Genomic DNA, 27284 nt, shown 5'->3' with positions numbered 1-27284 from the left:
CATTAGAGTTCATGATATTTTTACTTATTTATTTAGCAAATATTTAATTTAGTAACAAATTCATTTATATCAAACAAAAACAAATCTATACAATATCATGAGACAATTTAAATATTTATGGTAATTACAGATTTGAAACAGTCTCTTTTTCAAAGATCAGTGCATCTAAACTGTTTAACTCACTAAATTATCATCTTTGAATATCAAGAAACCAAAAACAAGAAATGATATTTTAAAAAGGAAAATGATAGTTTCAAAGTAAAAGTAACTCTTCCTCTCATTAAAAGCCACAGAATTTTTCTAAAATGTCAAGTAGAAAGGTTAAATACAAAGAAAACACACTGCACACTGCACACCTTAACTACACAAAGTTGAAAGAAATCTATACGTACAGACTTAAATCTATACATACAGACCTAAAATGAACCCATGCAGATTTTTTAAATTACAACTATTTTACCCCTTGCCTTCTTTATTAATATATGTATTTACTAACATATAATCAACAAAAAATGATAATGCTTTCAAGATATATAACATAAAGCAAGATCATTTTTATCAGTAATTTCTCTTAAAGGAGGGGGAAAATACTTCAGGTATAATCCAACAGAGAAGCAAAGCAAACTATGAAGTGAAAAGTGATGATGATGTTCTCAAAGTAGAAATGTGTGACTTTTATTTACTTTTAAATAAAACTTTAAATAGTAGGCTGCCTAATTAATCGAGACAGTAGGGAAAGTAGGAGGCAGGAAATAAGAGCTGGGACTAACTAAACAGACTTAACTGCTATGAAGAAAATCTACCTTGTCTTCAGTTTCCCTTTTGACAGCTCACCAAGTATAAAGAAAGACTACTCATTCCCAGTATAGCATCAATAAAAAATAAAATGGAAGAATGTATCCCTCACTATGTCCCACTAACATTTTACCTATAAAAATGGGAAGAAATTAAGGAAAACTATAATTCCACCTCAAATGACTTAAAGACAATCATAGATTAAGCCAATCTTTTAAGTATAGTAGTAATACTCCATTCTAAAAGAATGGTCTGAGAAGGGAAAAAGCAGGTAGCTATTTAAGTTCCAAATGAATTCAATCTTTCTATTCATGTAATAATCTTCAGTTATCTTTTAAGTATAGAAACATTTTCTCTTTAATCCTACAAAATCCCATGCAAAAGATGAAGCCTCACTCATACCACAGATGTAGAAACAAAGGCAGGAAAAAGATTAAATGATTTATAAGTTATGCCATTACAAACCGGGAACAAAGTCTAACCTGCTTCTCTACAAATGTATTATAGACACATTAATAAATCAGTGAAGTAATTAAATACTAAACCTGGTCTTATCTTCCACATAAATTAAGGTAGAAGGGAAGGCACCTGATCAAAAGTATTTAAAATAAAACCTCATCATACTTTTTTCTAGGGATTCCTTAAATTCCACTTTTCAATTTTTAACAGGTACACTAATTTACACAGGACACATTACCATTTACTATGTAACATTAAAGTCTGTAGTTAAGAAATTGGTCAGTGAGATGAGAAGCACCAGAAAAAAAAAAAAAGTCAACCGGCTGAGGAGGATAATAGAGGAGAAAGACAGAAGGAGGCTGGGTCCTTTATGATGCAGCTTAGCCACTATAATGATTCTGGAACCATCTACCCCCAGACTTCTTGTTGTAAGGGATACTTAAATGTCTTTCTTTTTTTAAAGCTCCAAAAAAGAAAAGAAGAAAACAAAAAAAAGGAAAAAAGAAAAACTAGCTATAAACTTTTATATAGGATTCATTAAAAAAAATTTTTTTCTTGAAACAAAAATAGTTAAAAACTTGGGTTTAGAAGAGAGACTTGTATGAATATGGACCTATGAAGATACACAAAGCTGAAGTATGTGCAATCATTTGGCTGCCTGCAGTCTTCAGCAAGATCACAAAGTGCTCAAAAATTCTTTTACCTGAGGGGAGGAAAAAAATATTAATATAATTCCTTGGCTAATTTGAGATATCTAATATTCATTTTCAATTAAAAGTATCTACACAGTTGAAGACCTCAACTGTATAAGTAACTCTATCACAAAGCCATATCATTTAGTTTCAAAAGAAATATTAACAAATACTTCAGTATTAGATGATGAATGACCTAAAATGTCATCACAGGAGTCATTAAATTTACATTTAAGATTGATACAGTTCTATAACAGCCATAACACTAATTTTGTTATCTCTTTATAATACCATAGACTACTGACATGTGCAGCTTTAGTACTGATAACATTAATAATTGCAACGGTTTAATAAGTCTAAAGGTCCTGATTATGTATGTAACCTATGTAACAGATTTATAATTTTTCTGAAGCACAAATCTGAATCATATATACACACTGTAATATTAGTATGTGAGGAAAGGTCATATAAGTAGCGAATGAACTTAGCCAACTGGCCAACGTCACAATTCAAGATACTGCTCTCTACATATTCTAGGCTGCAGAGTAATTCTGAATAGACAAAAATTACCGCCTTGCAAAAATACCTGAGAAAGAAAGCAAACTTCTAGTAAAACTAATTAAACCAAAAATAAATAATAATATGAAATGGTGATTATTAATCAAAATACAGAAGTGTTAGATAAAATTAAAAAGTGGTTTTACAGATTCATCTAGTTAAAATGATGGCTGGCTGACTTAATTTTATTTATTTTATTTTAACAGTATCACAAATGAATTCTGTACTAGGTTTTTTAACATCATTAAATTAGTATGAAGAGATCACTTGAATTTTCCAGATATGCTTTTCTTTATATCATGGGAAAAACAACTATATGCTTCAGTAGTTATCTATAAATGGTGAGATTTTCAAAATTCTTGAGATACATCCCTTATAAATGTTAAATACCTATTATAGTAAACAGCAGACATTTTGTGACAGGAAAAAAGAAAAATAAGATTTCTCTCAAAACTAAACAAACAACAAAAAAATGTGGCTTATTCTTTAGCTCTTAGATCACTAAGTTAATTAACATGGATATAAGGATATTTGTTATACAAATCCCATTACTATTCTCTCTCAAGTGTTCATCAATAGGTTCTCTGCCAGTCCCTTTATGAATATGAGCACCACTCACTTTATAGAATATAGTCAACTTCCAAATCTATGGAGGATAGATCAACTCTGATTAGGACAATGACTCAATGATTAGGCAGTGCCAAGTTATCACTGACAAGGTCCCAAATAGAACTCAAAACTAAAAATCTTTAATCTCAAGACTCTAGTTAGTAGAAAAATGGATGAGATCCATATCCTACAGCTTCAAACATCTTCCATACTGAATTTAGTTGAAAAAGATTAATTTCACAAATAGTTTATTATTATCTAAAGATTGGTGGTATAGGGAAGAGGGGAAGAAAAGGGAACAAAGCAGAGGAGAGTGAGCAAGAACTTTTGTTAACGTGGTCACCCCTATAATACAGATAAAGAAACTAAAGGATAAAGAAGGTCCTAATTTTAGCTAAGGCTACAAAGCTAAAAGTTGAAGTTAAGATGAGAATCTAAACAGTCTAAATCCCTCTAAAGCTCTTAACTGTCTCTTAATATAACTTTATGTAATCTTTCCTTAGAAAATTGTTTTCTCACCAAGTTAGAACACTTCTTTAGACAAGACAAAACAAATATTATTTATAGTCTTTGTATAAATCTACCTTTTCAACCAGACTGTCATGTTTGTCTTTAAAGTCTTCATTAACATCCAGTGTTAAGATAGGCACTTCTTGTAGATAATCAAAGTTGGTTCTGTTTGAAAAGAGAGAGATGAACAAAATAATTAGAAAAAGCAACAAATAAAAGAGAAATACTAAAAAATTATTCTTATGTCTTCACTGGAAAACAAAATGTTATCAATCATTTTATATTAAAATTATCCTGCCAAGTACTTCATCTGGCAGTCCCTTCTTTCTCACCTAGATTTACTATACATGTCTAAAAATCTCAGGTATAAAATATATAAAGTTAGGCATTGTGAAATGTAATTCTCTTCAAAAACCAAAATCATACCATAAAGTAGGAATGTTTGCTTTTTCTTAGAACTTTGCTGCCTTTTTTTAAAAATACATTTATTTATTTATGGCTGCATTGGGTCTTCGTTGCTGCACAAGGGCTTTCTCTACTTGTGGAGAGCAGGGGCTACTCTTCATTGCAGAGCGTGGGCTTCTCATTGCGGTGGCTTCTCTTGTTGCGGAGCACAGGCTCTAGGTGCGAGGGCTTCAGTAATTGTGGCGCATGGGCTTAGTTGCTCCACGGCATGTGGGATCTTCCCGGATCAGGGCTCGAACCTGTGTCCCCTGCATTGGCAGGTGGATTCTTAACCACTGCACCACCAAGGAAATCCAGGAATGTTTGCATTTTATGTTTTGTTTTTTTTTTTTTGTTTTGCGGTACGCGGGCCCCTCACCGCCGCGGCCCCTCCCGCTGCGGAGCACAGGCTCCAGACGCGCAGGCTCAGCGGCCACGGCCCACGGGCCCAGCCGCTCCGCGGCACGCGGGATCCTCCCGGACCGGGACACGAACCCGCGCCCCCCGCATCGGCAGGCGGACCCCCAACCACTGCGCCACCAGGGAAGCCCCTGTTTGCATTTTATACATGAGAAAACTAAAGCCCAGGGAGGTCACTCTGAGGCTCAGAGATTGTCTAAGGTTGTATACTAATAAGTGAGATGCGTCTGAACCAAGATCTGACTAATGACAAAGTACAGTGATCTAAGAAACAAACTTGAAATATCTTAAAATTCTCTCTGAAAGAGTATAGGTATATCTCAGAGATACTGCAGGTTTGGTTCCAGACCACTGCAATAAAGTGAATATCACAACAAAGCAAATATTGCAACAAAGCAAGTCACACAAATTTTTTGGTTTCCCCGTGCATACAAAAGTTACATTTACTCTATACTGCAGTCTATTAAGTGTGTAATAGCATTATGTCTAAAAAAAATGTACATACCTTAATTTAAAAATACGTTATTGCTAAAAAATGCTAACCATCATCTGAGCCTTTAGAGAGTCACATAATCTTTTTGCTGGTGAAGGGTTTAAAATATTGCAAGAATTTATAAAATGTGATGTAGAGACACAACATTAGGAAATGCTGTTGGAAAAATGGTGCCACCAGACTTGCTTGACATAGGGTTACCACAGACCTTCCATTTGTAAGAAATGCAGCATGTGTGAAGCACAATAAATTGAAGTGCTATACAACAAGGTATGCTTGTACCTAAATAATGTATACAGATATATTTCCTACTTTATCCCTTAATGTGAAATTCCATATATTATGCTGTAAATACTGCTGGGGGAGATTAGCTATAAAAACTTTAAGAAAATAGGATCCCATTGCAGTAAAAAGAATCAAAATCCATACTTAATTCTGGGAGATCCTACAATACTAATAAATAAAAATGGCTGAAAATGAAAAATTATACATGATTTGGATTAAAATTTGATAAAGGAGTTTAAAATGAATAGTAAATAAGAATAAGGAAGTCTTACTTTACTGTTCTATGCAGGAGCCAGCTTTCATGCTTATAGTGAAGCTTCTCTAAGTATTCAAGAGGAATGCCTTGTTCTTCATTTCTTCCCCGTAAATATATTCTATTCAAGCATTTCTAAAAGCAAGCAATAAGAAACAGGTAGGAGGAGTGGAGGAGGCAAGGAACAATTATTCTTGACAGCTGCCATTAAATTTTTCCTTAGTGTCTCTTTAGTATGCTAGCCAAAATCTCTATTTATTTTCCCTAGGAAGTTGATCATTTTCCTCTCCTTGTGCTTTTCAACCATTTGGTAGCTCTAAACCAAGTGTTACTCTCAAAAATAAGTCAAAATATGTGTATAAACTTTTGGCATCCATACTTGAAATAAACTGTATAAAATAAGTTTAGTTAAAAATCAAATAATTTACCTGTGATAAACCATGATGGAAAAGAATATGAAAAAGAATATAAATGTGTAACTGAGTCACTCTGCAGTACAGCAGAATTTAAACACAACATTGTAAATCAACTATTCTTCAATAAAATTTTGTTAAAAATTTAAAAGTTCAGGGACTTCCCTGGTGACGCACTGGTTAAGAATCCTCCTGCCAGAGGAAGGAACACTCCCAAACTCATTCTATGAGGCCACCATCACCCTGATACCAAAACCAGACAAAGATACTACAAAAAAACAAAATTACAGACCAATATCACTGATGAATATAGATGCAAAAAACCTCAACAAAATACCAGCAAACAGAATCCAACAACACATTAAAAGGATCATACACCATGATCAAGTGGGATTTATCCCAGGGATGCAAGGATTCTTCAATATATGCAAATCATTGTGATACACCATATTAACAAATTGAAGAATAAAAACCATATGATCATCTCAATAGATGCAGAGAAAGCTTTTGACAAAATTCAACACCCATTTATGATAAAAACTCTCCAGAACGTGGGCATAGGGGGAACCTACCTCAACATAATAAAGGCCATATACGACAAACCCACAGCAAACATCATTCTCAACGGTGCAAAACTGAAAGCATTTCCTCTAAGATCAGGAACGAGACAAGGATGTCCACTCTCACCACTATTATTCAACATAGTTTTGGAAGTCCTAGCCACGGCAATCAGAGAAGAAAAAGAAATAAAAGGAATACAAATTGGAAAAGAAGAAGTAAAACTGTCACTGTTTGCAGATGACATGATACTATACATAGAGAATACTAAAAATGCCACCAGAAAACTACTAGAGTTAATCAATGAATTTGGTAAACTTGCAGGATACAAAATTAATGCACAGAAATCTCTTGCATTCCTATACACTAATGATGAAAAATCTGAAAGAGAAATTATGGAAACACTCCCATTTACCATTGCAACAAAGAGAATAAAATACCTAGGAATAAACCTACCTAGGGAAACAAAAGACCTATATGCAGAAAATTATAAGACACTGATGAAAGAAATTAAAGATGATACAAATATATGGAGAGATATACCACGTTCTTGGATGGGAAGAATCAACATTGTGAAAATGACTCTACTACCCAAAGCAATCTACAGACTCGATGCAATCCCTATCAAACTACCACTGGCATTATTCACAGAACTAGAACAAAAAATTTCACAATTTGTATGGAAACACAAAAGACCCCGAATAGCCAAAGCAATCTTGAGAAAGAAAAACGGAGCTGTTGGAATCAATCTCCCTGACTTCAGACTATACTGCAAAGCTACAATAATCAAGACAGTATGGTACTGGCACAAAAACAGAAAGATAGATCAATGAAACAGTATAGAAAGCCCAGAGATAAACCCATGCACATATGGTCACCTTATCTTTGATAAAGGAGGCAACAGTATACAATGGAGAAAAGACAGCCTCTTCAACAGTGGTGCTGGGAAAACTGTACAGCTACATGTAAAAGAATGAAATTAGAACACTCCCTAACACCATACACAAAAATAAACTCAAAATGGATTAAAGACCTAAACGTAAGACCAGACACTATAAAACTCCTAGAGGAAAACTTAGGCAGAACACTCTATGACATAAATCACAGCAAGATCCTTTTTGACCCACCTCCTAGAGAAATGGAAATAAAAATAAACAAATGGGACCTAATGAAACTTAAAAGCTTTTGCACAGCAAAGGAAACCGTAAACAAGACGAAAAGACAACGCTCAGAATGGGAGAAAATATTTGCAAATGAAGCAACTGACAAAGGATTAATCTCCAAAATTTACAAGCAGCTCATGCAGCTCACTATCAAAAAAACAAACAACCCAATCCAAAAATGCGCAGAAGACCTAAATAGACATTTCTTCAAAGAAGATATACAGATTGCCAACAAACACATGAAAGAATGCTCAACATCATTAATCATTAGAGAAATGCAAATCAAAACTACAATGCGATATCATCTCACACCAGTCAGAATGGCCATCATCAAAAAATCTACAAACAATAAATACTGGAGAGGGTGTGGAGAAAAGGGAACCCTTATATACTGTTGGTAGGAATGTAAATTGATACACTATGGAGAACAGTATGGAGGTCCCTTAAAATCTAAAAATAGAACTACCATATGACCCAGCAATCCCACTACTGGGCATATACCCTAAGAAAACCATAATTCAAAAAGAGTCATGTACCACAATGTTCATTGCAGCTCTATTTACAATAGCCAGGACATGGAAGCAACCTAAGTGTCCATCGACCAGATCAGTGGATAAAGAAGATGTGGCACCTATATACAATGGAATATTACTCAGCCATAAAAAGAAACGAAATTGAGTTATTTGTAGTGAGGTGGATGGATCTAGAGTCTGTCATACAGAGTGAAGTAAGTCAGAAAGAGAAAAACAAATACTGTATGCTAACACATATATATGGAATCTTAAAAAAAATGGTCATGAAGAACCTAGGGGCAAGAGGGGAATAAAGGCCCAGACCTACTAGAAAATGGACTTGAGGACACGGGCAGGGGGAAGAGTAAGCTGGGACAAAGTGTGAGAGTGGTAGTATATATATGGACATATAAACACTACCAAATGTAAAATAGATAGCTAGTGAGAAGCAGTCGCATAGCACAGGGAGATCAGCTCGGTGCTTTGTGACCAGCTAGAAGGGTGGGATAGGGAGGGTGGGAGGGAGGGAGATGCAAGAGGGAAGATATATGGGGACATATGTATATGTATAACTGATTCACTTTGTTATAAATCAGAAACTAACACACCATTGTAAAGCAATTATACTCCAATAAAAATGTTAAAAAAAAAAAAAAGAGTAAACCAAAAAAAAAAAAAGAAGAGCCAGGCAATACAGGATCCACAAGAGATAAGTGAATAGGTGTCTCAAGAGGATAAGAATAAAAAATCCAAAAACAGCAAATTTGAAACAGAATGGCAGAACAACCAGCCCAGGTTGGAGCATGGAGCTTTGAGGTTTTGAGTCATTCCAGGAGATTTGAGGCAGTAGGTTATGTAGTATAAGGAACTGGAGCTGATCTTCCCGAAGAAAACAAAGAGTCTTGAGAGGTTGTGCCTTCATTAAAAGAGAGCTAGTAAAATTCCATCCACAAGCCCAAGTGAGAGAGGGAGTCTGAAAACATTTCAAGACAATGACTTGAAAATAAATAATTCACCAGTGAGAACCTGAAATCACAGGCCTCAGACACATGTAGCATTGGGGTGCTAATTCACACAACTGACACTGCATGTGAATCTTCAAGATGAGGAATTACTATCGAACTGTTCCATACCCTTGAGGCTCTTATCTCTAAAGACCATGGGAAAAATAGAAATGAGTTAAAATGGGATAGACTGTAACAAAGAGTGGTAACCAGAATAGAATGTTTTTTAGTTTTGTTTTTTTAATAAATTTATTTGTTTAAAAATATTTTAAAAATAAAATAAAGTTTTGTGTTAGACTTTAACATATTGACTATGAATGTTTCTAGCATAATGAAATTATTAGTATCTTCATGTTTTCTTCTATATTTGTATTTACTATTTTCATAATTAAAAACAAAAATTCTTTTCAAAAATAAAAGTGAATTTCAAAATTATTATTGTTAAATTCTGGCTTACTTGACATTAGAAGAGGAAAAAAATCATCTCTTGGAATCAGAAACCTAGTTTCTTTGAAAATTCAGCTTCAATAGCAATACGGTATTATTTCAGGCTAGAAGTCATGGCATTTACATTCACCAGAGCCTACTTTGTGACTTAGGGAAGAAACAGGAATAAAAAACAGAGAAAAACGGGGATGCAAGCACCAAAACCAGAAATTCCTTAACAAATGTAAGTTCTTATTTAGGTTACTTTTATGAAAGGCATCTATCTACTTGGTCTTCCTGGATTCATAACATAATTTCATATGTAAACAAGAATAGCTATTTACAACCTATGACAAAAGGCACATTTTCAAGCTTCCTTAACTGAAAATGGCAAGGGTCCTCTAAGGCTCTTCTCAACTACAGCTGCTACTGCCCACCCATGCCAAGCCACAAACAACCATAAAGGATTTCTTGAAATGGACCTCCACCAACTTGGCCAGTCCTTCAGCAAACATTTACTGATCTCCCACTATGTACCCAGGCCCTATTCTAGGCACTGGAAATTCAACAGTAATTAAAATACCCAAACTTCCACCTCATGAAGCCTACATTCTAGGGGTTGCTTTAGAAAGTTTCTTAATGCAGCTGTGATAGATGACAGACCCTGAGAAAGTCAGGAAGAAATAATGAAGAACAGAACTGAGGAAGAACAGAGAAGGGGCCTAAAAGAGCAACTTCCAAATGTGGGCTTACAGTTTGCTTAGAAAAAAAGAATGTTTCTATCTACACAGTTCTGAGTGTCTAATTTGGAGGTGGGGAGTGGAGTTAAACTAAATCGCCTTCATTGCATACCACTGAAAGGATTTCTAAATATTATTCTGAAATGTCAATGGACAAAACAAATTTTTATTGTTTCTCACCTCTGGAGTGGCTCGAAGATAAATGATTCCATCCAGTTCAAGGCTTTGTCCAAACTGGTTATTCATCCAGTCATGCCAGTCTTGATAAATGGTCCACTCTGTTTCATTCATGCAGTCAGATTCATACAAATTAGATGCAAAAATATACCTGAAAGAGAGTCTATATCAACACATAAATTCTTTCCAAAAAGCACAAAGAAAAAACGGATCTACTAAATGGACATGAAACATTCTCCTAAACCCATGGATAATGCCTTGGTTAGCAGAAAAAAACAACAGAAGAAAACAACACATTATCTCCAACTATAGAAAATATGTACTTGGCCAGTGGTTCCCAAAAATGTGGTGTGAGAACCCCTGGTGGTCCCCAAGACCCTTCTAAGGGTTCTGTGAGAGACCAGATTACTTTATGTACTGTACTTCAACCAAAAGCTTACAACTGCTTAAAAGCAGAAGCACAAATGAGAATACAGCTGACTTCTATTAAGTCAGACACTGAAGAGATCTGCAAAGTTTCAAACAATGCTACTCTTCTCCCTAATTTTTTGTTGTGAAAGATATAATTTTCACATCTTTCTTATGTTTATATGTAATGGATTTATTATTACTAACTTCAAATAAGTTAATAAATCTTTTTTATATTTCTCAACCTTAATATCTAATAACATAAATATCAGTAAGACACGAAGCTCTTTGGGCTCCTTAATAATTATTAAGAATGTAAGGGGTCCTAAAGTTTGAGAACCTCAGATCTAACTCTAGTAAAACAATCCTTACATAATAAGCAGGGTAATTCTAAGCCTCCCTTAGAGATATATGATCTCCTAGCTCCAGGTGCAAGTCTAGAATACAGATCCAGATTTAACCAGAGCAGATAAGAATTTTAAGAGGGTTGGAAGAAAAAAAACTTCTCTGCAAATTTGAATGAGATGAGATGGCCACTATACCAGTTTCTATGGCAGCTAGCAATTATGCTAGAACTTCCCTAATGGCATTAGTACCAAACTGCTGAAGGTATTAAATGTCATTTTCCATCTCAAATCTCCAACTCAGCCTCTCTTATTACTTTGATTCCCAGGAAACAGGAAAAAAAAGTCCACTTCTAAGCCAAGATTCCAAACTGACAAGTACAGTCATTTATATATACCTGTCACTATACACAGATCGTTCAAAAAATAATACAGGTTTCTCTGCATCTTTGAGCTTGCCATTGAGAGCAGCAAGCTGAGCTCGTATTCGACTGAGGCAGGCATATGACTGGAAGGTGAAAGACCACCGTTCAGGTTTCTCATACATCATCTGAAGAACATTCCCACCACTTTTCTGAGACGTTGTCAGTTCCTATTTTGAATTTGAAAAAGGAAACAAAAAGCAATGATCAATAGGGCTATTTTAATGTTTATTAAGTTAAAAAAATTGGATAAATAAAAAAACCAAACAACCCAATTTAAAAAATGGGTAGAAGACCTTTATATACATTTTTCCAAAGATATACAGATGGCTAATAGGCATATGAAAATATGCTCAACATTGCTAATTTAAAGAAACACAAATCAAGACAATGAGATATTCACACCTGCCTCTGAACACAGTGAAATTACTTACTGCTGTTACAAAATATCAGAAAAGTTTACTAGTAACACTGCTTTGTTCAGATTTCTAGCCTAGCACCTTCCCTGGACAGAGTACAATGTGTTTAAGTAATTAAACAGGCAAAGCCATCTTAGGTCCCTTCCAGTATTCCTATCACACTGAAAAACTCCTGAGATACCTTGGTGGTATCTACTTGCTATTCTCTCTCCAACCACAGCATCCACTTTTCTATATTCTATAGAGCCAATTTCCTGTTATTAGATTTTTATATAATCTGATTAAAGTCGTTTATGTTAGGGAATATCTGATTTAAACCATGAATTTTTTTTAAAGAGGCTTGGTATCCTCAATGAATCACTTGCAAAAAATATAGAAAATAATTGTGAGCATCTATCCATTGCCACTTCACTACTACAGGCCAAAGTCAGCAAATTCTAACATTCGAAGCTTCCCAATCAAAAAAAAAAGGGGGAGGGTGGGGGTAAAGAGAAAGAAGCCACTGAAATTTCTTCCTTTTTTTATTTTATAAATTTATTTATTTATTTTTGGCTTCACTGGGTCTTCGTTGCTGAGTGCAGGCTTTCTCTAGTTGTGGTGAGCAGGGTTTACTCTTCATTGCGGTACATGGGCTTCTCGTTGCAGTGGCTTCTCTTGCTGTGGAGCACAGGCTCTAGGCGCACGGGCTTCAGTAGTTGCAGCACGCAGGCTCAGGAGTTGTGGCTCGTGGGCTCTAGAGCACAGGCTCAGTAGTTGTGGCGCACGGGCTTCGTCGCTCCACAGCATGTGGGATCTTCCCGGACCAGGGGTCGAACCCGTGTCTCCTGCATTGGCAGGCGGATTCTTAACCACTGCGCCACCAGGGAAGTCCCTAAAATTTCTTCCTTTGAGTGACAGTATTTTCTTTCTTTTTAAATTAAAATTGATTGCACAGTAATAGAATACATTAGAATACTTTTGATATTAGAGTTGTCAGATTAAGAAAGAAAAACAAGGGACTTCCCTGACGATCCAGTGGTTATGACTCCACACTCCCAATGCAGGGGACATGGGTTCGAGCCCTGGTCAGAGAACTAAGATCCATCCCATGTGCTGCGTGGCCAAATAAAATAAAAATTTAAAAAAAGAAAGAAAGAAAAAACAAAACCCAGAACCCAGGGATGCTTCATCATCTTTTCTAAGTCAAGCTATATAAAGAGTCCCCCAACAGTTATACAGTCTTTAATCTTGTTTTCTAACTTTCAAGGAATAAAATATGACTGCCTAATTCCTATTCTCAATCCTAGTTCAAATACCCCTGAACACTTCCTGAAAGTTCATGCTCAAGGTAGGTGGTTTTCCTCTGAGGAAAAAAAAAAAATCCAGAAGTGTAAACATTACAACGGACCTCAGTTTCAGTTAAGAACTAAAAACCACACAAACACATGGCACTTTGAGGCAGAATTTAAATTTCATACCACAAACCACATAATTAAGTGAAACTTCTCAAAACTGGGAAAAAAAAAGCATAAAATGGCAAGAGGCTAACAGTCAACAATAGGGCTGTTTAGAAATACTGAGCAGATGATGAACTGAAATAAGGGTAAAGTAACTGCCTTCCCAAACTGCTTAAAGAATAAATTTAATTTTATTAGAGTTTCAAGGGCCTTTGTTAATTTAATTATAAACTGACTTTCCACTTATTCATCATCATCCAGGGAGAAAATGTTTCATACAAGTGAATTTTTCCAGCTAAATGAAGTATATCAACTCAACCAAAACTTTCGTGTAGTTATTTTTATAAAGAGGACAGTAGTGTCTATTTTATTTTCCTACCCTAGTAAGCATAGCATTTTGGAAATTACTCTTAGTAACAGAGACAACTTTATGAACACTGACTGCTGGATTTATAAGAGAACTTAGCTAAAGAGCACAAGCTGCTATTCCACACATTAAAAAAATTAATTTTTAAAAATTTAAGAAAATATATCAGGCACAGAAAGACTAGTATGAAAAGATATATGTACCCTTAGGTTCACTGCAGCATTATTTACAATAGCCAAAATATGGAAACAACCTAAGTGTCTGTACGCAGATGAATGGATAAAGATGTGGTGTATGTATACAATGGAATACTACTTGGCCATAAAAGAGAACAAAATCTTGCCATTTGAAACAACATTAATGGAACTTAAGGGTATTATGCTAAGTGAAACAGGTCAGACAGAGAAAGACAAATACCACATGATATCATTTACATGTGGAATCAAACAAACAAAACCAAATCCCCAGCCTCACAGGTCTAGATGGGGGGTTGCCAGAGTGGAGGGAGGTAGGGGATGTGGGGTGAAATGGGTAAAGGGGATCAAGAAGTACAAATTTCCAGTTATAAAATAAATAAGCACAGCATGTGGGATAGAGTCAATGATATTGTATCAACTTAGTATGGTGACAGACAGTACCTAGACTTCCTGTGGTGATCATTTTTACAATGTACACAAATGTTGAATCACTATATTGGACACCTGAAACTAATACAATATTATATGTCAATTATAGCTCAATAAAATATATTTAAATATTAAATACATAATATTAAATTATTAATTATCAAATAATCAAAAAATATACATTAAAAAGTTTTTTTACTTGACACTAAAAGAGGGGCAGAGGTGTAGTGGTATTTACGTATACATGGAATTCTCTGCAGTATAAATGTTAATTCAAAACACAAAATTTAAGTCTTGGATTAGTCTGCTCTATCCCTGGTTGCATTATCTGTAGCTTACTTAGCATATTTTCAAAAAAGAATGTGCTTAGGAATGTGAACACAAAGGCCATATTTAAGTTTTCTTAAAAGTTTATTTTTTATGTCTTAGATTTAGAAAATAAAGAATTTTCGTTGAAGAACTAGTAAGTTCATTACACAAAATATCCCTTCATTAAGAAAATATACTTCAATTTTAATGATAATTATAATAATATCTACTGTTTATTATTTATTTTATGCCAGGGACTACATAAAAAGTTTTACATACATTATCTCAACCCTATGAAATAGTCATTACTGACACTATTTTATAAATTTTAAAAATGGGGCTCAAAAAGGTTGAATAACTCATTAATATCAATATATCTGGTAAGCAGCAAAACTAGGATTCAAGCCTAAGACTGACAATAAAGCCATATTCTTTCCAAAATGTTGATCTGCTATTGAATACTGAAGTTATATCATATCTATAAAGCAAGTAATACTTAATTTGATTTCTTGAAGGGGCTATTCAGATACTATGTGGATAATTAACTGGTGCTGGTACTCTGTATTTTAATTATTTTATCTTAGACATGGATAACTTTACATAATTATACAATGGAGAATTCACTAATGACATAAATACAAATTCACTAGTGAAAATACATCTGAGTTATTTTTATAAATAAAACTAACCGTGAAAAAAAATTTTTTGTCTTTATCATTATCTGGGCTTACTATTTCAGGTTGTCTTTGGTGCACAAATACCTATTACCAAAATAACCATCAACTTTATTTTGTTTTGTTTTGTGTCTGGCTGCGCCCCAAGGCTTGTGGGATGTTAGCTCCCTGACTAGGGATCGAACCCGTGCCCCCTGCAATGGAAGAGCGGAGTCCTAACCACTTGAACCACCAGAGAATCCCCTAAAATAACCCATTAACTTTAAAATAAACTTCAACAACTTCTACATTGATTAATTAAACATGGCACTTTTGAGTTTAAGTTACATTAACAAATATATTTAAAGTACTTCTATTTAGAAATTGCGTGTGATAGATACTACTATGTGTTCCCTAAAATCAGGTTGTTTTTCTTCCTGGACACACAGCTAGGCTTTATTTCCCAGTCTCCCTTGTAATTAACTACAGCCAGAAGACTCAGTTCCAGCCAGTGGAAGTAGGGCAGAAGCAATGTTTATCATGTCCAGGCTGGACCCATAAAAACCTCTCAAAAGCGATGATTCTTTCTTTATTCATCAACTGGAAGCAAAAGACACCAAGTCCCTAGAGCAGCGGTTTTCAACTTCAACTCCAGGGCAGGGGTACCAAAGTATGATCCCCATAACAGCAGCATCAACCTCACTTGGGAACTTGAGAGAAATGCACATTTTCAACACCCCACTGCCAGACCTATTAAATCAGAAACTGGGGTCGAGGGCCAAGTCTTTGTTTTAACAAGTCCTCCAGGTGACTCTGCTGAACACTAAAGTTTGAAGCACTGTCCTAGAGGTTAGATGAGCCACACATTAGAATGGGTCTAGGTCTCTGAGTGACAGCATGGTATGCCATCCACTCAATACCATATTGTACTGTACACTGCCTGAGAAATGAAATTTGATCATCTTAAACCACAGAGACTTTACTATAGCAGCAAGTATTACCTTAAATTTACCTGATACGGACTTCCTTGGTGGTGCAGTGGTTAAGAATGCACCACAACTACTGAGCCTGCGCTCTAGAGCCCACGAGCCACAACAACTGAAGCCTGTGCTCCCACAACAAGAGAAGCCACCACAATGAGAAGCCCACGCACCATAATGAAGAGGAGCCCCTGCTCACCATAACTAGAGAAAGTCCCCAAGCAGCAACGAAGACCCAATGCAGCCAAAAATAAATATTAAATTTAAAAAAAAGAATGACTTATCAAAAAATATGCTGTTGTTTCACAGATAAGTATATTTTATACCTTCTTTCACAGAGTTACTAATTTTTCAGTGACTTCTTAGTGGTAAGAAGTGTTAGATAAAAGTAAAATAGCATTTCACAGTAAATAACAAAGATCTCCCAAAAGAATTCAGCTCACTGAGAGAAACAGACTAAAAATATCTTCCTAACAGTCTGCAGACCTCAAAAAATAGGCTAAAAGAAAGCAATTAAATCAAAGCTTTGGGCTTAAATAATAACATAAATCACCAAATAAAGCACACTGTTATTTGAAATAAATCTTTAATACAAAGACTGATAATCATCTGGGTCATATGATTTAAAGATACTCTTTCCATGGGAGGAGAAGAGAGGGGAGACTACATAATCTTCCTAGGTACTTTCTCCCTCTTTATTTTGCTATAATTGGTGGGAGCTCATCGATAGTATAGCAACATTTCAGCCACTAGGTGGCAGGTAAAAAACAAAACCAGCTAAACATGCAGGTGCAAATTAAATTACTGACTAGGGGAAGAGATCAAAGGTACCAGCAGCCCAACTCTTCCCATCCCAGTGTTACTGCCAAGAAGTGTGATTAAATGGAGAACATTCGAAGTAGGACTGGCCTTACCAGAGTTGGGTCTGAAGACAGTCTACTTCTCACTATTGACAGCACGCTAAGAAAGCTTAGATTTGGATAGTGGTTCACACTATAATCCCAAGGAATAGGTCAGGGATGGGTCTGGGGAAGAAGGGCCCCAGGATGAGGGAAGAAATTCCATTTCTTGAGGTCCAGGAAAAAAGAAAATATCCAAAGATACTGAGAACCCACCCACTCATTACTACCCTCACACTCCGCTACCTTATCCCCAAAATACTATCCCCACAATCTGAAACTCCACCTAAGTAGAGAGGATTAACAACACAGTAGCCTTTAATACACACACAAAATTAAAACTATCCTCCAAGAATGTACACAAATATACAAAATCCAATGAAGGTTACCAAATTGTAACATGGTGGAGACATGACTGGATTACAGGAAACTGATGAAAGTATATGTTAACGAAAGTATATGTTAACAATAATAGTAGGTTCACTTGCATGGTAGTTATAAAGAAAGTTTGGAATTTTGACTCTAGTACACAGGAAGAAAATGCTCCAGCCCATAAACATGAATATCAGATCCATGAAGCCAATTCTTAAAATGGAGACAGATGCATCAATGCATCTTAGTGTGATGACATCAGTCATTAAGATAATATAACTAATTCCCCTGAGCTCTGATTCTAAGCTTAATAGACAACCTTCTTATTATAAATTGGCTTCCCATGTATATTAATGCAATGTTTTCAACCTCTCCTCTCCAACACAACTAAAGGGTTCAATACACTCCTAACACTAACAGTGATTCACTAGGGCAGTCATTTTTAACCAGGAGGCATCCCACATATTTAAATTCCCAAGGGATTTTTTGTTGTTTGAAAAAGCACCAAATCCTTGAGATCTTATAAGTTCCTTCTACTAGGCCTATATAGAGAATGGGTTGACCTACATCAATGAATCTGATAATTACATTTCTCTCTGCAAATTAAAATTTTTGACATTATAGTTTTTATATATGTTCCTGTGTGCTTGGTTAATATAAGGTACACTGGGAATTCCCTGGCGGTCCAGTGGTTAGGACTCTGCGCTTCCATTGCAGGAGGCACAGGTTCAATCCTTGGTGGTCGGGGAACTAAGCCATGCAGTGCGACAAAAAAAAAAAAAAAAAAGTAAGGTACACTGAGAGGCAGAAACATTTAATGTGCCAACAAACCAGTTATACATGTTTAATACGAGTTAGAAGCTATGATATTAAAACTAGAATGGACCTTAAATGAAGGTCACCTAATCCAATCTAGTCTAACATTCCCCCAATAAAAGAGTTCCTTCAGTTCCTTCTGTATTTCTCACATTGGTTTAATTTGTCTACTTTCTACCTAACCCCTGAGAATGACTGCACTGACAGCTGACCCCAGAAATGAGGGGGAGAAAGATTATTTTTAGAACACAGGTCTCTCATTTCTAAATGTAAGCAAACTTGAATAGGGCACTTTGAAAGAGGCCACAAGACATACTTTAAGAGGTAAAAATGCAGGGTGAGGGAAGACAGAAGATCCAAAGGAAAATGGGCAAAAGGACTTGAAAAGGGACTTTACAAAAGAAATCCAAATGGCAAATAAATTAATTAATTAAAGGAGCACCATCTCATTAGCAATCAGGAAAATATAAATTTAAACATAAAAGATATTAAATGTTCAACAGAATGATAAAATTTAGGAAGCTGGACAATACTAAATACTGGCAAAGGGGTGAACCATTGACAGCTTCAGTACACTGTGGGGAATGTAAACTGGTAAAACCACTTCAGAAAACAGGAATCAAACACATACCCACCACCCAGTAATTTTACTTCTTATTCCAAGAGAAACTCTTGCATGTGTACACCAGGATTCATATTCCTAACAGGGCTGTTTTTACAGCAACTAAAGTAGGAACCGCTCAAAAACTGATCAAAGGTATAGAATGGACAAACAGTGATATATGAACACAATTGAATACCATATGGCAATGAAAATGAACAAGCTATAGCTGCATGCAACAATATAGACAAATTTCACAAACTTATTAAGCAAAATAAGCAAGAGGAAAAGGAATGCAAACAGATGATTTCATTTATACAACATTAAAAAACAGACAAAACATTATGTTTCTTAGAGATATGTTCATGTACATAAAATTCTTTTTAGAAAGCAGAAAAATTATTATCACAAGAATTATTTTATGTGAGTGATTACCCCTAGCGGAGTTATTACCCTTGGGAAGGAGATACTGTGACCTGAGAAGAACAAACAGGGACTTCTTGAACGAGAAAGTAATGGTCTATTTCTTGACCTGGGTGATGGTTACAAAGATGATAGCCTTCAAATTGTTCTTTAAACTGTACATAGGTTTATATACTTTTCTATAGTTATATCATATGTCAATAAAAAATGTTGAAAGAAGCAAATAAATTTACCCACTTTAAAACTCTACTTAAGGCTAACTCTGCCCTTCCTCAAAGACCAGACTGAAATATCAATTTCTTAAGAAGATGGAGTCCATATGGGAAGGAAGTCCCTTCAGGGTTTAGTCCTAGATTATTCAAAGGATTGGGGTGTAGTGAGCTGGGTCCCAGACCTAAAGTTAACTATGTTTGGCCAACAGGTATTTGAGAAAATACTTTTGGTTATTAAAAACCAGTGTCCCCAAAGTCTGCAGAGTACCTTGGCTGGTGACTCCTCCTTGTATATATGATTTACATTTTAAATATTCAATTATTATTCCTAGATTCCCTAGACCAAAAGCTAAACTTTTAAAATGAGACTTTTTTTTCAAAACCTCTCTGTCCTCCTCAGACCTAACAAAGTAAGTTTCTAGCACACATTTCCATTTTTCCATTTCTGCTATGCTGCTTTCAATTTCAATTCTCATTTCTCCAGAAATAAAAATCTTAGCAATCAAATCTCTCTTCATACACATACAGTAAAGTTTGCTGTAAAGAATGGAATTTAACGATTATGCCCTCTTTCTCATTTGTAGTGTAGGATGGAAAGTTCTGGGAAATTGAAACTTGTGTCCAGGGTGAAAGTCCAACACGAACGAAAGTACAAAAATAATGGCTGTCTCTAAGACAAAAGTCCTGAAAAATAAACTAGTAAAATTCAGCTATTGGGTAGCTGTTTTTGCTTTTCTTATTTACCTATTTTTAAACAAAATGTAAAAAGCCACGCAAGAAATTTAACTTAAAATTAGATTTTTTTAAAACGTTTTAATTGGGCTTTCCTAGTGGCGCAGTGGTTGAGAATCTGCCTTCTAATGCAGGGGACACGGGTTCGATCCCTGGTCTGGGAGGATCCCACATGCCGCGGAGCAACTAGGCCCGTGAGCCACAACTACTGAGCTTGCGCGTCTGGAGCCTGTGCTCCGCAACAAGAGAGGCCGTGATAGCGAGAGGCCCGCGCACCGCGATGAAGAGTGCCCCCTGCTTGCCACAACCAGAGAAAGCCCTCGCACAGAAACGAAGACCCAACACAGCAAAAATTAATTAATTAATTAATAAACTCCTACCCCCAACATCTTCTTTAAAAAAAAAAAAAGTTTTAATTAATTTTTAAAAACTTTTAAAATTCTACTTAGATGCAATGGAGTGCATAATCTTAAGTGCATAGTTCAATGCGTGTTATACATATATATATACTTCCACATAACTACTGCCCAAATAAAGATACAGACTTAGAGCTATATTTGAAAGTTTGTTTGCTTTTTTTTAATTTATTTATTTTTGGCTGCATGGGGTCTTTGTTGCTGCGTGCGGACTTTCTCTAGTTGTGGCGAGCGGGGTCTGCTCTTCATTGCAGTGTGCGGGCTTCTCACTCCAGTGGTTTCTCTTGCTGTGGAGCACAGGCTCTAGGCACACGGGCTCAGTAGTTGTGGCTTGCGGGCTCCAGAGTGCAGGCTCAGTAGTTGTGGTGCACAGGCTTCGTTGCTCCATGGCATGTGGAATCGTCCAGGACCAGGGCTTGAACCCGTGTTCCCTGCACCGGCAGGAGGATTCTTAACCACTGTGCCACCAGGGAAGCCCTATATTTGAAAGTTTTATTGCAAAAGGAAAAAAAACAAAACAAAAAAAATCCAAGAATACAACTGTTCTCTAAATCAAAAATTTTTATTTTATTAAATAAAGATTATTTTCATACCTCAAATTCATCCTGAGTACTCTGAACATTGCACCACCTGGCAACAGGTTCAGGAACCACTTCCCAATCCTCACAGACTTGTTTAAGGATATTCACAAATGTTGACTTCCCAGCAGCTGTTGTGAGAGGAAAAGTGAAACTGAGGAAGGAAATTTATCAGGAAAAAAATGCCAAGACAGCCATCAGCTTTTACAAAATTTATAATAGCAAACAATACAAAAAAGAAAAGCAGTCGATTTTCTAAACTTTCTCTTTTAGACTTTATTTAAATGAAAAGGAAAAGGATCCCTGCCCACCTGTATTAAGCTCCTTTGTGTGTTACTGTTTTTAGTTTACCAAAGCCATGGAACAGAATTGTAAACATTCTAGGGAATTCCCTGGAGGTCCATTGATTAGAACTTTGCACTTCCAATTCAGGGGGGATGGGTCCCATCCCTGGTCTGGTCCAGGAACTAAGATCCCGCAAGCCGCTCAGCGCGGCCAAAAAAAAAAGTAAAAATTCTAGTCCTAGACTTACTTTCCTTAACAAAACAGAGATAACTGGAAAGTGGTTAAGGCTATTATCCCACTTAATTAGGTATGTAATTTTGGGCAAGTCACTGAACCTCTCAGAACCTGTTTCCTCATAATACAATGGAGACTGTAATAATAATACCCTCCTCATGGAAACTGCTGTGATAAATAAGTAAACTATCACAACAGTGACAGTCATTCCAGGCTCTTGCATTTTCAAAATTTTCCTCTCTACTGGCTCTATTTGTTCAGTTTCCAAACAAACTCAGGTTTTTCCTATCTAAAACCAATCTAGAAACAACCAAATAAACCACAAAATTAATATAAAGATGCATCCAGGGAATTCCCTGGTGGTCCAGTAGTTAGGACTCTGAGCTCTCACTGCCGAGGGCCAGGGTTCAATCCCTGGTCGGGGAAGTAAGATTCAACAAGCCAAGCAGTGTGGCCAGAAAAAAAAAAAAAAAAAAAAGCATCCAATTCCCAGAGTTTTAGGATGGGAAATAATATGATTATTATTATATGACACTAATTATCATATGACACTATGGCTAACAGAAATTATAAAAATATTTTTGCAAAACACTTCCTACAAGCAATAGCCATGTTTTTTCTGCTTCACTTTTATGGTTCTGTGCACTCTATCAAACTCCTTAAAAAAAAAAAAAAAAAGTTGTATAGACTTTACTTCTCCCTGATCATTCACTAGTTTCTGAGATATCTAGAAGGAAAAAAAGAAAACAGTTTGGGTGTAACCAAGACATTATATTCACTATTTTAAAATTATCTGGGAGGGCTTCCCTGGTGGCGCGGTGGTTGAGAGTCCGCCTGCCGATGCAGGGGACACGGGTTCATGCCCCAGTCCAGGAAGATCCCACATGACGCGAAGCAGCTAGGCCCGTGGGCCATGGCCGCTGAGCCTGTGCGTCCAGAGCCTGTGCTCCGTGGGAGAGGCCACAACAGTAAGAGGCCTGTGTACCGGGGAAAAAAAATATCTGGGAATTCATTCAATTTAATAGTAGGGAAAGTCTTGACCTAGAATTTGACAGGGTTTAACAATACTCTTAATGACCACCACACCCTTCCTATCTGAAGTCACCAAATGTGATTATATTAGTCACCTCTGGTCAGCATGATGTTTTCTCTCTCTCTCCATATATATGAATACAAATGCACACACACATAGATAAACATTTAAAAAACAGCAACTGAAGCAAAGCCTCCTCTTCCTTATAAACTGGATCCAAAGAGGGCAAAAAGAACTTACCTTTGACTTGAAGAACTATAATCAAACCTAAAACATTACATAGGTCGATAGAAAAGAAAAAAAAAAAAAGAGGGAGGGTCAATCAGAAGGTAACATAGAGAGAAGAGTTAAGAAGCAAAACACAAAAGTCATATTACCACCAGAGGACAGGCAAAAAACTTTTAAGGATAAACTAGATGACCATGAGGTTTAATCATAGGAAAAACACTGGTGGACCACAAATTTCATGTGAAGAGGGTAAGCACAGAAACTGTAAGGCATTAAGAAGTGAACGGAGGCATATAAAACGTTCACCAGACATTCACTGAGCTAGATGGAGGAAGGAAGGAAAACATGATGTTCAGAAAGAGCACCCAAGGAACACATTAAAACACCAGCCATCAGCTAGAGTCTGAAAGCACTTAAGGCTAGAGCATTCAGCTTTCTTCTGATACTGCTTACAAACAGAAAAAGTTCATGCGGTCATACTCTGAAATTTTAAGAGTAATAAGTTACTCTCTAAAATTACTCTTTATTTCAAGCAGTATAAAAATAGTTACCTGCAGTTCCCAATCAGACTAATATCCAGTTCCTTAACTTATGAGGAGGAAATGGGGGGCTTGAAAATAAGCTAATTAATAAATTTAAATTCTAGGAAGGCAAAGGAGAACAAGAACCAAGGACACTGATGTTAATACTTTAAAAAGTCATGGGACCTAACAAAATTATTAATGCCAAGTAGGCATAATGATGCCAAAAATCATTCTATACAGACCATTAAGATGAGAAGTAGGTAAGGACTCCAAAATCTAACGTAAGAGAGTAATTTAGTTAGAGAACATGAGAAAACAAGTTACATGAGTATGAAATGAAAATGACCAGTTAAAGTTCAAATTCTAGAAAATAGACGAATCATGAAATAGTCTTCTATAAACAGATTAGCAATTTGTACATATATGGCTTATTTGGGTCTGGCAAATAAGGTGGAGGGCACATGAACAACAGTATAAGAGCATTAATAAACAGCAAATGACAAAGCTGCAGTGTCAGGGAAAACCGTTAAGTGGTAAGTGACATATCCCATCTAAAGAGCAAATGGTTCTCTTACAGAAACACAGTGCTACCAGATCTTCAGATTTTTCAAGAGAAGCCAAGAAGCTAGATGTTTATGGGAAATCTCAACATTTGTAAATGCTAGCAACTAATTAAAAATGTTTTTTTCAAAGTTGGGCATGCCAATATTGTGTAACTGCAGGCCATCAGTTTGCAGCTCCTTCCAGTGTAGGTAATGGGGAGGTCAGAGAATTTTAAGCAAGGGATAACACAATCACATTTGTATACACAAAGACTGCTCTGGGAGAATTTTGAGAAATTGGAGAGGAGGTGATATATTAGAAAATTATTTTAGGTGCTGAGAAGATTAAAGATGCTTGGAAGGAAGTAAATTTCCAGATATGATACATTGCTTCAGTGGATTTAGGAAAGGGAAGGGATTGTGGTATAAATCTGAGAGGTTGTTCATTCAAATTTATTTTTGAATAGGTTTTGTTCATCTACTTTCTCCTGTCTTTATACATCGTCTTCTATATCCAATAAGTAGCTGTGAGGAATCATACTAGTAAACATTCACCTTCAAAGAACTTATCCAGCTAAGAAGAAATGAGAGTCTATTACATTGATCTTTCCCACTGGTGCCTTAATATTGGAGCAATGAAACAAGATGTCCTCTTTGAGGGTGTGTCCAGCTTTTTCTATTCCTTGGAATGCTGCTAGAACACCTGTTTGCCTTGCCTTTTAAAAGAAGTACAAGTGCTTTCAACACAGTGAGAATTAAAATTTGCTGTATGCATGAATGGCCAGTACCTAACTTGGAACCAAAAAAAACAAAATCCTATCAAAACAGGAAGTACCAGGCGTAGGTTTCCTGTGGTAGGAAATAGGGAAGAATCGCAAGTTCTCATGTATCCTGCAAAATGACATCTGGGTTAAGAACAGAAACAGCAGTGGTCTTTGAATCATAACACAATGTTTACTTGGATGTTGGGTAGGGAGTGAGGAACTCCTTCTGCTAAGATCATTTAAAAATTCTTTCCTTGTACTTGAATGTTTACAGCAGTTTTATTCATAATCTAAATACTGGAAACAATCCAAATGTCCACAATTGGGAGAGAGAAACTGTGGTATATCCGTGCAGTGGAATACTACTCAGAAACAAAAAAGAACAAACCACAGATACAAGCAACATGAATAAATGTAAAAGCATTATGCTAAACTAGAGAAGCAAGACACAAAAGGCTACATACTCTATGAATCCATTTATATGACATTCTGAAAAAGGCAAAACTTACAGGATTAGAAATCAGATTACCGCTTGCCAGGGGATAGGAATGGAGAGGAGACTGACTACAAAGAAGCAAGAGGGAACTTTCTGCAGGGATGGAAATGTTCTGAATCTTGATCATGGTGGTAGTAAAACATTGTATGTTTGTCAAACCTCACAGAGGGGTATACCTAAAAAGGGATCCTTTAACTTACGTATATTGCACCTCAAGAACTGACATACAGACACATCCAAAAAAAACACCACACACCGCAAAAACAAAACCCTTCCCAAACAAAGAGGATGAAAGGGACCCCAAGCGCGCCTCACAAGGCCTGCAGGCCTAGGCCGGCCGCCTGACGCCAAGGGGTCACGAACACCCTCGTGGCACGGGAGGGAAGCTGGAGAGGCAAGAGAAGGGTGCTTTCGGCGGCTGGGGAATTTGAGGGCGCGTCTGCAAGCACAGGAGCAGGCTGGGAGGAAAGCCCTCAATGAGGAGGAGCAGGGATGAAGCGAAGGGGCGCTTCAGCCGCCGCTGCCGCGACTACCCCTGCTTTGGGACCAACACTTCCCGAGGCTCCTTACCGATGTTCCCTTCGATGGAAATTTTCTTGATGCGGGTCCCCTCAGAGCTGGCTGCGGGAGATGGGCAGCTCCTCTTGGGTGGGGTGGCCATGCCTCGTCTTGTGGCGGCACCGAGCACGTCGGGCAGGGAGCGCTGGGAGGTGGTCAAAGGTGTGCGCCACTGGGCCGCCGCCGCCGCCGCCGCCGCGGAGCTCGCCTTGAAAGGCAGGCTCTCTGGCCGGCGGGTACCCGGGTTTGATTTTGGCGCGCGGCTGCAGCTGCCGACTGAGGCGGGACTGTGAAGTGGCCGCCCGCCCAGCGGGGAAGCCACGCCCCCGCCTTCCCCTAAACCAGAGTTCCCTCCTGGGCCGCTCCGCCGGAGCCCGCCTCGCGCGGGGCCCCTGCGTGCGCGCCCAGCACGAAGGGTCACGGGGAGCGGAGGGGGCGGGGCCGCGCGCGCGCGCAGGCGCATCTCTGCCCAGAAGGCGGTGGCAGGGAGGGTTCCCTGAATCTTGTGGGAATCCGGGCGGGTGCCCAAGGTCGAAAAGCGCTCGAGGGTAGAGGTCGCGCCACCTGCCCTCGTCACCAGGAGTGGGCCGGGCTTTGGGGAACTCGTTTGTCCCGTGGGGTTTGTGGGTTCTGAGCGTCTGGACCGAATTGGTTGAACTTGAAACTTTGAACTTGTCAGGGTTGAGGCAGTGAGTAGTAGAAAAACCAAACGGATTACCCTGTATTCTCAGCCTGGAGGCTATCATCAGGCCAGGTGGCGCTGGGAATGTACTGCAGTCTTACTGTGTGCCAGACATTATTTTGAACGTTTTTCATTGGTTAACTAGCAATCAAGTGCCAGAGATCCTACCGTTAGCCCCATTTATCAGTGAGGAAACAGGCACTGAGGAGGGATTTTGAAAGTCTCAAAGTCAGTGTGAGTGGAACTGGGATGGGAATTGAAGTATTCAGATGCCACACCACAGGAAGCCTTTTCTGATCTCTCATATCCTGATTTGGATGCCCCATTTATGCTGAAGGGGAGAAGGTGCCACCCCCAAATTTGCCACTTTGGCATATTACTTTGAATTAAATAAGGACACTCTGACCATCCTTT

At 37.3% G+C, this 27284-nt stretch overlaps 1 protein-coding gene across 1 annotated transcript; it reads right to left on the bottom strand.

Annotated features, from left to right (window-relative positions):
- Nucleotides 1–27284, bottom strand: DCK (deoxycytidine kinase). The gene is made up of 7 exons (XM_032632470.1): nt 26201–27284; nt 21540–21655; nt 11662–11855; nt 10515–10662; nt 5538–5653; nt 3698–3788; nt 1–1957 (listed from the first exon to the last, which is right to left on the bottom strand). Exons 1-7 carry the CDS (start codon nt 26649–26651, stop codon nt 1931–1933), a joined length of 1143 nt encoding a protein of 380 aa, XP_032488361.1. The 5' UTR covers nt 26652–27284; the 3' UTR covers nt 1–1930.

The sequence above is a fragment of the Phocoena sinus genome, chromosome 5 (genome assembly GCF_008692025.1).
Source record: "Phocoena sinus isolate mPhoSin1 chromosome 5, mPhoSin1.pri, whole genome shotgun sequence".
In the NCBI taxonomy this organism is placed as follows: Eukaryota; Metazoa; Chordata; class Mammalia; order Artiodactyla; family Phocoenidae; genus Phocoena; species Phocoena sinus.
Note: the sequence above shows the minus strand (reverse complement) of the source record. Positions and strands in the feature narration are given on the sequence as shown.

Excerpts from the sequence above, each read along its gene's own strand:
- DCK (XM_032632470.1), bottom strand. The coding sequence starts at position 26,651 with ATGCGCCTGCGCGCGCGCGCGGCCCCGCCCCCTCCGCTCCCCGTGACC. Across the intron at positions 21,656-26,200 it reads TTCCATCGAAGGGAACATCG|CTGCTGGGAAGTCAACATTT; the intron begins GTAAGGAGCCTC and ends CTCTCACAACAG. Across the intron at positions 3,789-5,537 it reads CTCCTGCATAGAACAGTAAA|AACCAACTTTGATTATCTAC; the intron begins GTAAGACTTCCT and ends CTTTTCAAACAG.